Source organism: Lontra canadensis, unplaced genomic scaffold (assembly GCF_010015895.1).
Source record: "Lontra canadensis isolate GAN:19392208 unplaced genomic scaffold, GSC_riverotter_1.0 scaffold5, whole genome shotgun sequence".
NCBI classification, from domain to species: Eukaryota; Metazoa; Chordata; class Mammalia; order Carnivora; family Mustelidae; genus Lontra; species Lontra canadensis.
Genome location: NW_022630999.1, coordinates 34,337,246 through 34,355,790, shown reverse-complemented (window position 1 = coordinate 34,355,790; position 18,545 = coordinate 34,337,246). Strand labels below are relative to the sequence as shown.

At 37.9% G+C, this 18,545-nt stretch overlaps 1 protein-coding gene across 5 annotated transcripts in view; it reads right to left on the bottom strand.

Moving 5' to 3' along the window:
• The window catches only part of RANBP17 (RAN binding protein 17), a 317,076-nt gene extending 305,417 nt beyond the window's left edge, over nt 1-11,659 (bottom strand). For 2 of the 5 annotated variants that reach the window (XM_032851791.1, XM_032851792.1), the window contains exons 1-2: nt 11,488-11,621; nt 2,967-3,113 (exon numbers count right to left, since the gene is read on the bottom strand). In XM_032851791.1, the coding sequence (XP_032707682.1) occupies nt 2,967-3,113; nt 11,488-11,505 (165 nt within the window). In that variant the 5' untranslated portion in view covers nt 11,506-11,621. Of the gene's footprint in view, nt 1-2,966; nt 3,114-11,487 lie in introns of those variants that run through there. The other 3 variants (XM_032851794.1, XM_032851795.1, XM_032851793.1) reach the window with 3 other exon arrangements.
• Nucleotides 11,660-18,545: the final 6,886 nt, after the last annotated feature.

Here is an 18,545-nt window from a genome sequence, read left to right as displayed (position 1 = left end):
AGCAAACTAAGGCCCATGGATAAAATCCTATCTGTTTTTGTAAGGTCCATGGGGTATGAATGGTTTTTACTATTTTAAACAATCAGGGGAAAAATAATATTTTATGACATGCAAAAAATCATGAAATCCAAATTTCAGGGTCCATATAGAAACACAGAGCATAGACATGCTCATTCGTTTATATATTGTCTATGGCTGCTTTCAAGCTATGACAACAGAGTTGAATAGTTGAGACAGACTGTATGTGACACTCATTGCCTCCTGCTGCTGAATGCATTATAAATTGCAATAATATAGTTATAATTCCATAGCACCTAGAGTGCCATGGGTATTGCCATGACATGTACCTTTGATTATTACCAGTGCATAACCACCATGTCAAAACATGATAAAAAGCAGATTTCAAATACCTAACTTTTAAGGCACAGGAGAGTTTGAATTACTACTGTTATTGAATTAGATAGTAGAGCAATGTGCTCTTTATGAAATGGCACTATGGTTATCCTAAAAGACTGTAATATATGTTGACAGTATCAGACTATGTATTCATGACAATGTTCCTAATTCACAGGAAATCAACAGTCAGAAAAAGTAGAAAATTGGAACAGAGTATCTCATAACAGTGGAATTTCCTCACAAAAATAAAATAGGACTGAGACCAAAGTTCTGAAGTGACTCATTTGTTAGCCAAGCATGGAAAGTCATTTACCAATGGAGAATTAATTAAAATCACCATTATTTTATTATAGTAGCAAAATTATATATGCAGAGAAAATAAAACTCAAACTACTAGACTTTCAATGAGAACAATGCTGAAACAGTTGACGACATGGAAGCAAAATCAAAAGTCAATTTCAAACAACAACGGAAATGATTTGGAGGTTCTCTTTAGTTCCTGATGAGCTGACTGATGTTGCTAATTCTGTCTTATTCCGTTAACAATATTATCCATTTATTCCAGACGTCAATACTAAGTTTGAAGTGACTAAAGGCCTTGCTGACAAGTCTATGTGGAAGGTCAGGCCAGAAATATTTTCAAAGAAGTTAAGAAAACACTTACTGTGTACAACCTGAAGCAGTATCTGCTAAGATGTGTCACAAACGGTGGTAAAAATATATGGAGCAGAAAAGTGCTTAGTTGTACAAATTTACAAAACTTATAAAAATGTAAGAGTCCAAAACCTATGGTTATTCATTATATTCCCCACCAGTAGATACTCTGTAGTAAATTATTTGAGTCTATCATGTATTAATGAATCAGCGGTGTTAAGAGTAGACTTCAATTCGCTTTTGTGAACTTATCTTCAGTTCTGTGAATTTCTGTCAGAAAAAGAAGCTGAAAGTCCTGACTTGCCCCACCACAAGGTAGTTCAATAGCTTAGCAATAGTAAAGTTTTATTGTAATTTTTTTTTTAGCTCAGGGCTGAGACTGAAATTTTTCTGAGAAGACCCATTCTAAACCCCTATTATTGAATGCTAAATGGCTTTGAAAATTAGCTTTTGCTGCAGACTTGATAACATAATTTAATGAATTCAACCTAAAGTTACAAAATTGCCTAAAAGGCAAACGAGTGCTTAGTACTTATATTACAAAACTTAAAATGCAGTAAAGTCATTTCAATAATAACTAACACTTTTTCGATCACAACTAGTATTAAGTAAGCTGCTTTAAACACTTTCCACGCTACCAAAAGTTAAAACAAGTAGCAAGATCTCTCCTCCCAAGTATATTTTCTGAACTCAAACTATACATCCAGCAGCATTTTTCAGACCCTGAAACAAGTGGAAAGGAAATTTTCATATTTTAAAAACCATTTAACTGAGCAACTGAGGAGCTCCCAGCTTCCCTTCAGTTGGAAGTGATTACTCTGCAATGTGAATGACATTCTGGAAGGCAAACATCCAGAATTCCATAAATGCCTTCTAAGTGATGAATATGCTTAATTAAAATCATATGCTTATGGATGGATATCAATATTTGGCAGTACCTATTTATGTGAAAAGACATTTTCAAAGATAAAATATTAAAAACCTCATTAAAGACGACCATTAACACATGAACATTTGCAATCAACACTAATGACAGAAGTACGAACTTTGAACCCCAATTAAGTCAAAAGTTATCTCCAAAAGAATAATTTCATTCTTTTGATTAGTAGATCTGTATTAAAAAAAACTGTACTCAATTATTATACTTTAAGTTTCATCAATAAAACTTTGTGGAAATTTGTTTTCTCTCTTCTTATAGATGTACTTACAAAATATCCTTTATTTAGCCTCTTGGCCTGCAAAATCTAAATATTTACTATTTGGCCCTTTACAGAAAAAGTTCGTTGACCTCTATTCTAGCCCCTACAGTCTCCTACTGTAGCGCGACCATGTCATTTTATAGCTATCTATTTACATACTTATACCTCCCCAACTAAACTAGGAGTTACTTTTATGCATGTGCATGAGGCAAGTAGGTAGTACTATACCTAGTTTTACATTTAAGTATTTGCTACATGACTACTGAGTGAATAGCTAATCTCTAGAAGGGACGCAGGCAAGAGATAGCATTCCTATGAACCATTCCTTCATGTTTTGGAGTTAATTACAACCTGCTTCTCTTACCTGAAATTTTTTTTTTTAAAAAGGCTCTTACTCAACTTTCTAAAAATGCAAACTCTGCCCATTACTGATGGCAAAGGGGGTCAAGAAGAATCAAGACATCAAAAGGGGTGAAGAAGAATCAAGAAACTATTTCAATTTATGCCTATTTCTACCTCTTGAGCTCTTTTCTAAGTTTGCTCTCCAGGCTTTCCAATTCTTCCTATGATTAATCCTTTGACAGTGAAATAAACTATACCCAAGAAAACATGCAGTATTATCTATCAATTACCACTGACCATAACCTATATACGTTCGTTGACACTAACATACATCTACTGATCTCTCATGGTTAATCGCTATTATCAAATACTTACCGTTCCTTGTTCTAATAGAAGTTGACACTTGCTGAGACATTCTGGGCTGTCAATAAGTTCCAGGAGTGCTTTCTCAGCCTCTATTCTTTGTGTAAGATCAGTCCCTATGTAGAGATGAGTACATAACACTTCCAATTCAGCCAAGCTCTTGAGAAGAAAAAATATATATATAACATTTTACTTGAGTAAAAGACCAGAACAAGATAAATATATTAATGCAGGAATTGAGGGATGCATATCATGCCTGAATTCATCAATTCAAGAAATACTTACTGAGCTACCACTACTTACTCAGTGTCACAGTGGTAAACAAAAAAGGCCTATCTCCTTCCTCTAAGTTATTTGTTTATAAATTGACAGTAACGGTAGTGGAAAAGAGTATAGAAAGAGAAGGACTTGCCTAATCCAAGGAGTTTGAAAGGTCTGCCTGAAGGAGTAACATTTATCCTAAAAGGGTGAGCCAGACAAAAAAAGACTAGACGGCAGTCCAGGCAGAAAAGTAGCATTTACCAGGGCCCAGAACAGAGTGTAATCATTTAGAGGCATTAAAAGGTCAATGTCACTGGTAGACAGCAAGGAGGAGATGCCAAATGAAGCTAAAGAGATGGGTGGGGGAATTATCATAAGCGAGTTGCAGACACTATATCAATTACATTACTTCTCAAATTATAAGAATTTCAATGGTTCCATCCATAAAAAAGCAAAGATAATTATAAATATACGCTGATTTGGAGCCTCTAAACTAATGACTCATAGTGCTGCAGGCAAACTCTGTCATGATTTTCAGGAACTATGACCTAACCCCATGTTATTTCTAGCAATGTAATAACTAGTTATCATGTTGTAGGCTCTTATTTTATAAGCACAAAGAATAATTCTTTCTGTTTATAAATATAATTTCATCTGAAGATATAAAATACATGGATAAGATCTGGGAAAAAAATGAGATCAGCATTCTTTTTTAGCTCAAAATAATTTTTATTAAAGGCACTTGATAAAACAAACTACTTCACTTTGAACTTGAATTAAAGAGAATTCTTTGGAGGGCAAAAAAAAAGGCACAGATTTCAATATCAGGTAGTCATACGAAGGTAATCAGATATTCCTAAAGAAATGCCATTTTTTATCCTTTCTGGCGTCAATTGTTACATGGCAGCCTTAGAGCTACACTAGGCCAAACATTCTTTCAAATACATGTATCTCTGCCTAATAGGAATGCACATAAAACACTGAAATGAGACCTCCTCTAGCTCCCTTTATTCTTTTCACTTCTTTCTCCTTCTTAGCTCCTTTATGGCATTTTCCATTTTCTATCCAGGTCAGAGCCAAACATCCCAGACTTAGGAAATTTCTGCTAGAGTGAAAGTAAAAAAGAAAAGTTTCAAATGAATAAATTAAGATAAAGGACCTCAAGTGTGACACATTTTAAATATTTCCCCCACCTATACTGGCCCAACAAGCCCCCAGAGTACGGCTCCATAATGCTCATATTAAAATGCATAGAAAATGTATGCCCTTGAATACATATGAATTTCCGTATTTTCTCCAAGGGTAAGAAATACAAAAAAAGAAAGCGCTACCTTCTTCCCTCTCTTGACTCATGATTAACCTTAGAAGTCTTTTCCTTCAGCTAATAAAGGCTAATATGAAAGGCTAAATTTTAGAGCTGGTAATATCCAGAATAATTTAATGATAAACTGATCCTGCTGTCAAGCGTTCATCAAGGTCTAAAGAGTCTTTGAAGTAGACCTTAAATTCAAAAAGAATTGGTCCAGAAATAATGAGAAGACCTAAGTATTTAAAAGCAAAGGCAACAAAAAAGTGAGACTCAAACCTTTCTTATAAGTTCGTTTGGAGAATTAAATTTTATTTAAATTATTTATTTATTTTATATAATATAATATATTTTATTATTTATTTTTATTATTTATTATTATGACCTAATAATAATATTGTAATGGGTAGAACTGTATCCCCCTAAAAGATATGCCCAATTCCTAACCCTGGTACCTTTAATGTGTCCTTATTTGGAAATGAAGGTCATTGCAAATCCTAAATTAAGGATCTTAACGACACTGGCCTGGATTTAGGGTGATCCCTAAATCTAATGATTCATAAAAGAAAAGTAAAGTACATGTGAGACGAAAAGACACAGAGCTACACAAGGGAAGTCATATGAAGAAGGAGGCAGAGGCTAGAATGATGACTCCACAAGCCAAAGAACACCAAGCATTACCAGCAGCCAGCAGAAAGTAGGAGAAAGGCATGGGGCAGTTTCTCCCTCAACGAGTCCAGAAGGAACCAATAAGACTGGCATATTAGTTTCAGACTTCGGCCCTCATAACTGTAAGACAATAATTTTCTGTTGGCTTTTCAGTTTGTGGTAATTTGTTACAACAGTACTAGGAAACAAATACAAATATTAATATTAATCAATTCAAGTGGTACCTAAGTAAACCTAATTGGAAATTTTCCAGAACAGTTCTTGAAATTATTTTGTCTGTTTTGCTATACTGATTTAAAGAATCTCAACAAAGAACAACTCTGGAGTGTATTCAAACAGTATTCACTTAAGTCAACAATATTACAAATTACCTTTTTCTTTCCAAAGGTATTTCAAAGTATTAACTGAAAGGCAGTACAAGATAAAAAGGGAAAGGTCTGAACTTTTTCTTATGGAAGACTGAAGCAAAGGGGGGGGAATCAAGTCATTCTTTTACTGTAATGATAATAACAAAGCACATCCCAGGCATATCAAATCTTTTTAGAGAAAAGGACACATCTACAAAGATCCTTACCCTGGTGGAAAGGCATTATCTAAACATTTAAAACACTTAAACTCACAATATGGTGAATGCTGACTGACCAAGCAATCTTCTGATTAGCATTTGACTTTCCAGAGAATCTATAAAGAGAGACTTTATTTCTCACAATGAATTGATAAATTTGCATCTTAGTTTTACACACTGATGTCTACGCACATGGTTAACATTAGAATGCTTCAGAGAAATGGATCCCTTCTCACTTTGCTGACAAATCAGGTATGAGTTATTAAAGCTCCTGCAAGGCTTTATATCAATATTAGATGCCCATAAAAATAACTAATAGGTAGAACAAGTAGAATTGGACATCACCTAACTCCCAAAGAATAACTATCAAATATAAACAGAAAGTACCCAACTTCCATTGCAGAAGAGATAATGACATTATTTTGCCTTAAAGATTTTCCAAGCTATTCTAAACTCGTTTCTCGTCTTTGCACTTGACAATTAACCCCTAACTGACGTGACTTCTTTCTATACAGTTATTCTCACACGTGTATCCATCAACAGGTTAAGTGCTGAGTAAAAAAACAAACAAACAAACAAACAAAAACAGACAAAAAGAGTATATATCGGAAGGTATTATAGGAACAGAAAACAGATTACAGGTTTCGGCCAGGGAGGGAGGAGAGCAGAACAGGACAGGGGAACAGCAATGGGGGATTACAAAGGAACAAAAGGAAACTTTGGAGAGATGATGGGTATGTTCATTATCTTGATTTTAGTGATGGTTTTGCAGGTGTAAACATAAGTCAAAACTGTACAATTTAAATATGTGCAGTTTGCTATTTGTCAGTTACACCTCAATATTAAGCTAAAAGAAAAAGAATGATGGCTTTTGTTCTAAGGAAAAAAATGGCCCCTAATAATAAAAAATAAATCAATGAGCCACAAAAACCCCACCCCAATTGAATTTAACTCTTTTCAATTACTTCTCTATATTTTTCCTGCCATATGGAATTAAGGTTCTTTTTTTTTTTTTAATATTTTATTTATTTATTTGACAGAGATCACAAGTAGGCAGAGAGGCAGGCAGAGAGAGAGGAGGAAGCAGGCTCCCCACTGAGCAGAGAGCCGGATGCGATGCGGGGCTTGATCCCAAGACCCTGGGATCATGACCTGAGCCAAAGGCAGAGGCTTTAACCCACTGACCCACCCAGGCGCCCCGGAATTAAGGTTCTTGATTATCATTAACAAAAAATACTTTCATCTTGAAGTTACTAATTTCCCCACAAATCTTTGTTTCTTCTTCCCTTTACTACCTTTTCCTTAGCAAATCTGAAGGCTCTTGGAACTCTTCCTTCTACAATGAATTAAGTAGTATTTGTTTTTAGAGCCTTATAGTTTACAAGGATTTATAGCTTTTATTTTTCAAGCAATCCTGAAAAGTAGACTCCTGTAAAGTACATATTTGTAGTACACCCAGTTTAAGACCAAAACAAAACAAAACAAAACAAAAACCACCACTGAGGCTTAGAAAATACATACACACACATACACACATATATACACACACACATATACATACATATGTATATATGTTGCTTATGATCAAGTGTGAAGTAAATGGTCAATTTTGAGCCAAATAAATACAAGTCTACAGACCTCAAGCACACGTTGTTTCCTTACCACCCTGACATCTTGCCACCCTTTACTTCAGTCTGCAGGGAGATAATAAGCAGATGATTTCCTACTCTATACATTCAACTCTGTCTGATCACCATCTTTGTATCTACCAATTTCTTCCTCTTAGAAATTCAGAAAGATGCTAAAAACCCAAAAATGTCAAAAACTGAATTGAACAGATTTCCCACAGATTTCCACTTCCAAGTGGCTCTTTGTTTTGAGTGGTTTCAAAGGACTAGACCAGGATCTAGATTTTTAATTTTGATGTTAGTTTTGTCTCTTCCTTCTCCTTAGTCCCTCCTATATAGTTAAGAGTTTGGCCTTGCCCCATTACCCTCAGATTCTGGAAGGTTAGCCTATGTCATACCTGACTGGCCTATTTTTGTTTAGGGGCCAGGAATTGGGGGGGGGGTACACATTCCACAGTCTTAAGTCAGGGGCTGGCCAAACCAGAAAGACCAACCATGTGTTTCAGGGTGCAGGCTTTGGATCACATTAGTATTAGTCAGCCTAAAAACTGAGATCAATCACGTGGGCAATCAACAGTCAATCATGACTATGTAATGAAGCCCCAGTAAAAAGGTCCCCAGTTTGCAATACTCAATGCACACTGTCATATATATAGGCTGAGTGAATAACATGCCCTAAGAACAGCAAAAGCGTTGTTTTGGAACCCTCCCAGACACTGCCCTAGGCACCTCTTCTTTTAATCAATTTTAATCCGTGTACTTTCCCAGGAATAAACTGCATGCATATGACAGCTTGCAGTGAATTCTTCGAGTCCTTTGCTAAACTATCAAATCTGAGCCTGGTTCTAGGAAACCCCCAAATATGCAGCTGGTGTTAGAATTGAGGGCAGGGAGGGAGTATCTTAAACCTCACAGTTTAGCTAATTCCTGGTATATACCTAATTTGTCATAAAATCCTAACAATTCTTTTTAACTAGAGACTCAGACTTAATACCTCTACATGCTATTCATGGACAACAGAACAACAGAACAGTATTTTCTAACTGTGGTCTCCAGTGCCCTGGATTTCTTCAGCAGCTTCTTTGGAAAGGAGTGGAAGCTTTGGAATCTACCATTTATTGACCCGAAGCAAATTATTTAACCTTTCTAAACCCCACTTTTGAAACTGCAGATAGTAATATCCACCTCCCAAAATAACTATGAAGAGTAAGAGAGAAGACAGAAAGCTTAACCCAGTGCCTGGCACACAACAAAAGCAAAATAAATTGTAAATAATTCCTGCAGTTCACGATAAATTATGAAACATATATTGGTCTTTTGTCTGTAGTTTCTCCCATTCGAGCCCACGATCTTTCCCAAACCTTTTTCCCATTATGTTACCATCATGTTCAAATAAAACAGTGCACAAACACATCTAGATCAAATCAGGTAGCCTGGCTGGGTATTAAGAAGCATAGCCTTAGTTCCTGGTTCTGGAACAATTCTGAGAGCAAAAGGATGGACCAAATGAGTATTCTAAATTATTCCTGACATTACCTCTTGATTCTCATCTCAATCCTTCTGTTTTATCTGAAATTCTTTTATCTTACCTATTCTCAACTCTATCTTTCTTTCCTCACTCTGCCTTCCTCCCACCAATCTGGACTGTCTCCTCTTGATGATAATCCAGATCCATCACTTCCTTTGGGACAAAGAAGTCTAACTTGCTCACAGCTTCCTAACCAGAATGCATGTACCTGGAATAGCATGCCTGGCATATTGATCCTCCTGCCCTCCAGGCAGCCAGACTTTTGGCTGTGAGCAGTTTATGTCAATGAACAAGACAATTACCATTTTTTATGTATGCCATGATGTGAAAAAGAATGTGCAGAAGTACCCTAACCTCACCTTATGCAAGTCCACATTTTTACGCATCACCCTAATGGCATAATTTTTGACAACGTACCCTGGTGAGTAGGTAACAGTAAGCTACTGATATGAAAGAATATGGAATTATGAATTACTGGGCCTACTCTAACTCCACAGCCTTGGGCAAGTCACAACTGTTCTAAGATTCAGTGTCTTCAATAATAAAATGTATATATGTACATATATGCACACCTCTCAAATCACTTGTGGGGCTCAAAATCAATAATAAGCCCATGTGAAAAGTCAAAATGTTAGGTACTGGTTATCATTTTTAATAAATGCTCCTAGAGTGAACTGGAAAATATGGTCTCATACACTAGAAATACTTCAAACTGAGAAGTTTCAGCGCTTTTTTCTGGCTCTCAAAATTGTTTGATCTTTTATTTGTCCAACTACACTTTCAAGGTGCTGTGAGATACATTCCTGAAAAACCAATATAGGTAGTTTTGGCATTAGTAGCTAACTTTTCCAAACTCTAAGTATGAAGAAGTCTTCCGGGACTAAGGGATTTACTATTATGCATCATCTTTCTAACCCTGAAAACTTCCAAACTTCCACCAGTCTTTACCCTCAAGATTTACACCTGAGCTATGAATACTTGATTACCTATTTACAATCCCTACGACCTCCCTGTAAGATTCTTCCTGTGAAAATTTCCAGGGGGGCATGTTTACCAAAGTGGAAACAAATAACATTATTTTGACCTGGACACCCTTAGAAATGGCAAGGAGTCTAAAGGTAATGTGTGGGGCTCACTACTTCCTGGTGTATAAATCCTGGAGCTTTCATTTACCTGACAGGAGAGTGGCTGGTTGGAAAGAAAATATCCTTTGGAAGAATCAGTAAATAAGAAATGAGTATGACCACAGGTAGTCCAAAGAAGTCTACAAGAGGAACTTGACACATAGAGACAGTCACCACATTATGAAATTGACTACCCGTCCAAGGTCATTCGCACCATCCAGAGCAGCCTCCCCTTCTCTCTTCCATTTTACATGAACCTTATGCTCCAGCCAGACCAAACTTTCCACAGTGTGCCATGTTCTTCCACAACTCTTCACCATCGTTCACATGGTCCTTTTGCCTCTGTACTCTTCCCCTCCTCTTCACCTGTCAGGCTCCTAAAATTCAAGACCCACTAGACTGCAAGTTCCCTGAGAGTAGAAATCAGTTTTGCTAGAGCTGTTTTCCATGCCTAGCAAAGCAGGAACTCAGTATATAACTGGGCGAACGGAAACTCAAAGCATCTCCTCCAAGAAGCAGAGCTCTGCCTCACTTCTCCACACACACACACACACACACACACACACAGGGACGCCCGCGCGGTTGATGCCCGTCTTCAATGTTCCCATGATATCCTGTGATTAATTCTACCGTATCATTTCCGCATGTACTGTAATTGTCTGTGAATTCTATGAGGGCAGGGATGGTAAGATGATGTAATCCTTCATCCCAGAACTGTGCACAATGCTTGAGACACAGTGGGGAGCTCCATAAATGTTTGTTGAATGAATAACTGGATGCACATGCCAGTGCAGCCCGAGAATACGTGAGCCGTCCTCCGCAAGTACGTGTCCCATCCTTATCTCCGCGCTCCTCCGGCACGCTGCCCCCGTTTCCTCCTCCAATAAGGCGGCTGCTAAGCACTCCGCAACTCCCTACAGATACAGCCCCTGCGCGCTCTAGCCAATTAAAAATCCAACCGCTGCCGCCGTTCCCTCGGGGGACCCTGGCCCCCTCTCGAACTGCATCCCAACCGTGCGGACGCTGGCGATGGAGCCGCGACCGGGGACACGGCGGGAAGACTGGTCCGGCCTGGTGGGGCTCCCACCTGCCTGGGCGCCGCCAAAGCCGCCCTTCGCACAGTGCCCCGCACCAGGAGTGCGGGCTCCAGCGCAGCGGGTCCTCAGCATCCGCACCTCCCCGGAGGGGCGAGCTCCGAACCTGGCCCCTTGCCTTTCCACCCGCCACCCCCGGGCACGGGCCATCCCCTCTTCGGGCCCGGGCCCGGGGTGGGCAGCCCAAGCCAGCGCCCGAGTCTCCGACCCAGGCGGGGGCGGGAGCTGGGGCTCCAAGGCGCGGGTCCGCAGCCCGGCGTCCTCCGCCGCCGTCCTCCGCCCTCCGTCTCCAGACCGCAACGTCGCGCCGGGTTCCCGGGACGGCGGAGCGAAGGCCCGCGGTGCAGAGCGCACTGACCTGGAAGTGCAGCGCCATCTTCCCGGGAGGCGGCGCCGGCCGGCCGCCCCGAGCGCCCGAGGGGAGGGAGCGGAGGCGGGCACCGCGGAAGCCCCAGCCGCCCGCGGGGTCCCTGCGCCGCTGGCTTGCGAGCACGTTCGTCGCCTCGGCCTGGCGGCCCCTGCGTTTGAAGCGCTGGACGGGGCGGGGCCTGACGGGACGGGGCGGGGTGACGAAGGCGGCGCGCGGGGTGGGGGGTGGAGGTGGGGGGTGGAGGTGGGGGGGCGGAGGTGGGCACGAGGGGGCGGGGCCTGGGGAGCCGGGAATCTCAACCGCCCCCAGCACGGAAGTTTGAACCGATGCTGCTACTTCAGGTGGGTCGTAACCTCTGACATCTTTCCTTTGACACAACCACCACAACTCAACTGTCAGCCATGACCTCTGGTTCTTACATCTTCCGCAAATTCTGTTGATCCTGAAGACTTACAGCACAACTATGGCCACAGCTTCTGATACCCTTCTCTCCGTAACTGTTCTTGTCCCCTGAACACCCACTTGCCATGCACGATCTGCCATAATCTTTGACTCCTTCATGCCAGCGGCTTGCCGTTCTTGACCCCTGATTCCCAGAGTCCAACTTCCATTTTCTTTTTAACTTTATTTGGCTTGAAATTGAAATGACAGTGTCTACATGGTGTTAAATTGTAAAATTCTAGCTCGCCTATTACTACTTCTTGCCTATATTTCATTTAATATGAATTTGTATTTTGCACCAAATGATTCCATTGGAATGAGGATTTATTTGAACAAAAGTAAGTCAAAGTTATTCCTTTCTGGTGCTCTTCATTTCTTCTTGAAGATTGACCCTTCTAGTTGGAGGCATTGTACTTCAGTGTGAGAAATTACTTTAATACTAATTATAGTTTAGGTTTACTAGTGACAAAGTCAGCCTTTGTTAACATGAATACATCTTTATACCTATATTTTTTATAGGATAGTTTTGCTAGGTATAGAATTCTCTTTTGTCTTAAAAAAAAATGTTCTCAGCATTTAAAAAAAAAAAAATGTCTTTTCCCTTGATTTCTGGTTGCCATTGTTTCTGTTGTGAAGTTAGCCATGAGTCTGACTGTTGCTCCTTTGAAGGTAATACATCTCCTCCCACCTGTGGCTGGCTTAAATTGTTTCTTTTCTTTCTTTTTGTCTTCAGCAGTTTGAGTGTGATGTAACTCTGTGTGTGTGTATGTGTGTGTGTGTGTGTGTGTGTGTGTATGTGTTATCCTGCCTGGAATTCCTAAGGCTTCTTAAATATGAAATCTGATATTTTTATCAGTTTTTGAAAATTGTCTGTATTTCTGTTCCTTTCTCCCTCTTCTCTTTCTGGAACTCCAGTTACATCTATGTTAGATCTTTTTAAGTATTCCATATGTCTCTTACACTCTTTTCTATATTTTTTGTCTTTTTTTCTCGTTGTGTTTTAATCCGCATGATTTTTTTTTACTGACCTGTCACCCATTCAGTAGAAACTCTGTTCTGCTGTATCTTAGTGCTGCTACACAACCCCTCTATCGGGATCTTAATTTTAGTTATAATATTTCCAGGTCCAGAATTTTCATTTGCGTTTTCCCTTTCCATTCTTTTAACAGATTCTAAGGCTCTGGTGGAATTGTTTCTCTTTCTTTCCTCTATTTTCTTGAACATTTTAATCATATAATTTAAAGCACCTATCAGATAACTCCAATATCTGAATCACCTATGAGTCCTTCCAGCTTTCGGCATTTGGTCCTGTTTTTTAAGCATGCCTTATAATTTCTTATTAAATGTCAGACAGTGTGATAGAAAAATTGTAGAGACTGTGGATGATACCAGCTTTCTCCAAAGAGGATTAAGTTTTCTTATTGTAGTAGGCAGACAGAATACAAGTGAATCACCTTAATCTGATTGAGACTTGGTCTTAGGCTTTTAAATTCAAGTTTATTTCAGTTTTGCCCTTATTCCTAGGTCATGGTTCTTAATAAATCTTACTAGATCTTGAAAGCCTAAATATTTTCCAAGACCCCTCTGCCTTGTGGGCCTTGAACTCTAATCCCCATTTCCCCAATTCTGTGAAACTGCTAAAATCTCTGTTCAGCTCTTCAGGTGCTGCTGTTCTGCTGAGTCCCTTAAAGTCTCTTCCTGTGCATGTACGTCTTAAAAATTTACTGATGATATAAAGGGAATTTATACACAGATTTTGGAGCTCACATCTCTGTGATTTTCTCCTCTCTAGAATTGTGTCCTTCACATCCTAGCTGCATTTGTTCCTAAACTCCCATCTCTGCTCCTAGCCTACTGAGATTGCTACTATCTATTTAGCTCAGTTACCCCTGTGGTAATTCAAAATGCCCCAGGGGTGGAAACAGACCTGAATGTGGACCTTGCCCTCAGTGCTTTCATGCTCTCCAGAGTTAAGCCAATCAAGTCTTGTCTTTATAGGTTCTTCCCTCGAGCCTTCTAGCAATTGTTACATATGTGTGTGTATGTGTGTGTGTGTCATTAATACACATTAAATTATCAAATTTATATCTATTATGTGTGTAATATGTTAACATATTTGTTAAAAGTGTGTGTGTCCTGTTTTTATAATTGATTTAAGTGGGAGGTCTAATTCAACATAAACTACTCCATTATGATCAGACTGTTTGCATCTCCCATTCTTTGCCCTTGATTTACATAGCTTATCCAGAGCACATGAATCCTTGTCCCCATAACCCAGCTCCTAAACTTGAAAATGTTCTATTCCCTCATTCTGCCATTTATGATTCCTATATTCCAAAGTTTTTGATTCCTATATTCTATGTCCATGCTTTAAGACTTTTAATATCCAGGCTCATTTGTGACTTTTAATCTCTTAACACCAGTGTTGATTTCTGACCTCCCTATTGTATCTGCCACACAATACCCCGTTATTTTAACTGCCTATTGTCTTTGTCTAACTTCTGAATCCCAGTCCACATTTTAAAGTTATTGTTTTAAAGTAGCATTTCTATTACCTCAAAAATTAAGCCATTACAGGAAGAACAATTTCTTGAGATTTGATCATTTGACTTTTTCTTTCCCCATACCAGAATATCCTTGGCACAAATATAAGGTTGTGATAAGAACAGCAGCTGACTATTCTGTGAATTTACAAGGAAACTCAGAAAAGGAAAAACCAATTCTTTTTTCCCTTTAAATTTGAGTGACTACTAAAGATTTCAGTTTATAATGAACTCTCCCTTCCATGATTTTCTAACAAGATATGCATACAACTCCATATCTTTTTTGTCAATTAATAAAATTTAAGATATAATTGTGTCCCTGCAGCTATTAAAACTATCACAAAGGGCACCTGGGTGGTCCAGTCAGTTAAGCATCTGCCTTTGTCTCAGGTCATGATCTCAGGGTCCTGGGATGGAACCCTGAATCAGGTTCTCTACTCAGCAGGGAGTCTGCTTCTCCCTCTCCCTGCCCCTACTCTCTCTATCTCCCTCTCTCTCTCTCAAATAAATAAATAAAATCTTAAAAAAAAAAAATTTTTTTTAAACTAGCACAAAAGATGCTCCAGGATGTCAAATAATTCATTTCTATCACAAAACTCAATTAAAGGAGGTACATTTAGGGCTCTTAGGAATTAAAATATCTTCTTCTATGTCAACTAGCCTTCTAAAAAAGACAAATGGATATTTGATCTTTGTATCTTTTCAGGAAATTCAATTAACGTTTGTAATTCTGGTACCTTGGGAAATTCACCTAACATCTTTGAGTTTTGATTTGTTATTTATTGTTTCTATAACAGGACTTATGTGGGCCCGAACTGTGGGGCTGAACTGTGGGACTGAAACTTCAAAATACCAACCAACTAACCAACTAACTAAAAATACCAACTAACTAACCAAACAACACCACCACCACCAACAACAATAACAACAAAAACAAAACAATACAAAACCCCTCAAAATAGCCAACTAAATTTTTTTAAGATTTTATTTATTTATTTGACAGAGAGATAAAGAAAGCCAGAGAGTACAAGTTGGGGGGAGGGCAGAGGGAGAAGGAGAAGGGAGCAGGGAGCCCTATGCAGGGCTCTATTGCAGGGCCCTCCTGGGATCATGACCTGAGCCAAAGTCAGATGCTTAACCAGCTGAGCCACCCGGGTGCCCCTCCAACTAAAATTCTTACATTATCAAGACATAAAATATAAAACCTATGGTCAATCATTTAATTTAGTAGCAATATAAGCAAAAACAGGAAACATTAGTGCACACCTTCATTAATTTGTTCTACAAAGTATAATTTTATTAAATACACTTAATAAGATTACTTAATACCTCAGTAAGTTTTGGGAACCAGCAGAAGTCAGGCAAATGGGAGAAACAAGAGAAAAATGCGTCCAAAAAATTCAAATTTATATAAAACCCCTCCAACACACAACAGCTATATAAAATGTGTTTATTTGTGTATATTTCTTTCATATTGGTTAATTTCAACTTTTCTATTTTATCAAGACATTAACCTTAAACTCCATTTATTTAAATATCCAGTGTGAAACCAGAGTAACAAAATTTCTTCTCCTCTGGTGGTATAAATAGGAGTTATTTTGCAATCTTTATTATTACACATATACTAAAAACTGTACACACTTTAGTTTAAATTATTTTACACTTTTTTTAAAAGATTTTATTTTTTCAACAGAGAGAGATCACAAGTAGGCAGAGAGGCAGGCAGAGAGACAGAGAGGAGGAAGCAGGCTCCCCACCAAGGAGAGAGCCCCATGCAGGGCTTGATCCCAGGACCTTGGGATCATGACCTGAGCCGAAGGCAGAGGCTTTAACCCTCTGAGCCACCCAGGGGCCCCTTATTCTACACTTTTACACTTTTAATGTAGTGGCAGTAACAAAAGTATACTGCTATGTATTAATAATGCTATTTTGACAAATAAAAATGAATATTTTTCATTTTATATATTGCCTTATATTACTTGCTTATTAGTTCTTCCACATAATAATAAATAAAGCATTGATTACCTCAGGAAGATAGTAATATTATATTAACTATGTATCCTTAACATTATCTCTAAGCAGCATCATAATAAAATGTCACTGACACGTAGTGCTATTGGATAAAGTAGTATACACATTCTGAAAAGCGATTTGTAATATGTACCAAGAATCTTGAAAATATCTATCATCTTCACCCAACTTCAAGAAAGTGATTCTAAGAAAATAACTGCAAAAAAAAAGTTTTATATGTGAAGGTATTTGTTAAAGCATAATTTATAATGGGGGAAAGCTGGAAAGGTTAAGTAAATTATGGTACAACATATGGCAGAACCCTATACAGTCATTAAGGATTGTATTTATAGAGAGTTTTGTAAAACTGTGGAAAATGCTATGTTAAGAGGTTAAGTATAAAAGGCAAAATGGAACGGTACACCATTCAAATGAAATGAAAAAAGGCGTAGAAAAAAATGGAACAGAATGCAAACAAATGTTAACAGGGCTATCTTAATGAGTTGTGGAATTAACAGGTGATTTTTTTTCTTCATGTTTCATTTTCAAGATTTTCTAAAATATACATTATTCATTTTTATAATCAGAGAAAAACTTGTGATATAATAAAAAGCAGACCTAAACAGATGACTGTTAATGCTCACTAAAGAAGCACTTATTTAAAAAGTGCTGGTGGAAGCCACATATATATGGGTAAAGGATATTTGGAAAAGGTGAGTTTGACCAGACAGGCTCTATTGCTACAAATCTTTTTTGATATAAGGGAAACTGTGTGTGTGTGTGTGTGTGTGTGTGTGTGTGTGTAATTTTTTTAAATAATGGAGTCTTAAATTGAAATGGAGAGTATAAAATGTGTAAATTCTAGGAGAATAGGACAAGAAAAAAGAGCTATCACTGGCCATAGCCCATTTTATGCACATAGCTACTTCTTAATAATAAGCATTTCCCCATTTCTAGCACTTTCTTCAAAAACATTTCTATAAAATACATTTAATCCTTCTCCGTGAAAGCAATACTCTTTAATTGTTTTTAGGGTGAAACTAATTTGGACTAAGATATAAAATTAGATCCCTCACATACTAATATCACTTTGAGTAGGCAAGAGCTAAATCATTTCTTAAACCCTAAGTCCTTTCCTTGAGGGTCAATGTTTTCCTTTCACCAAGACTTATGTTTTAAATTTACCATGAGAATACACAGCTGACCAGGCAAATCTCTTATAAAAAAAAATGAAAGAGCTTAAGAATAGCTCAAGGAAAACCAAGCCATCACCTTTTCTTTCTCCTTTCTTCTGCCTCATATCTCCCCTGCCCCAACACACATTCAAAACCATCCCCAAGGTTAGTTGTGCCATACTTAGGAGCTTAGGGAAAATCAGTCAATACTGATGCCCACATTTAGTCCTTTTCAGTTGTAGCAACTTATTTTATAAGAGTAATTCTATTATTTTCTCCTGATTATAAAAGAAATCCATGACTTTTATATAAAATCTAGTGGTACAGAATTATACAAAATCAAAAGTAAAAGTTGCCAAGAATGGTAGCTGCTCAAAACTAACCCATCTTAATTTAATGTGTCCTTCCAAGCCGCTGTCTCTGCACATAAATATGTGGGCAAACATTTTCTTCTTTCATACAAATGAGATCATGCTATAATCCTGTCTTACACCTTGATTTTTCTGTTTAACAATATATTTTAGGTATCTTTCATGTCAGTATCATAGATCTATGTCATTTCTTTTCAAGAACTCCTTAATATTTCACTGTTGTATATCATATAATCATTTATTTAATCAGTCCTCTACTGAAGGAAATATATGTTTGTCTACTCTTTTTCACTATTAAAAATAAAACATATATAATAGCAATAATTTTAATTCATTAAATGAACTATTAGAATTCTCTATAACTAGAAGAGGTAGAAAAGACAAAAAGTTGTCCCTCAGGTATATAAAATACTGCTCCTAAAAACACTTTTCCAGGTTGACTTATATATACATTGACCATATAGTTTATTTTTCACCTAGAATACTTTTGAAAGTATTAATGCATG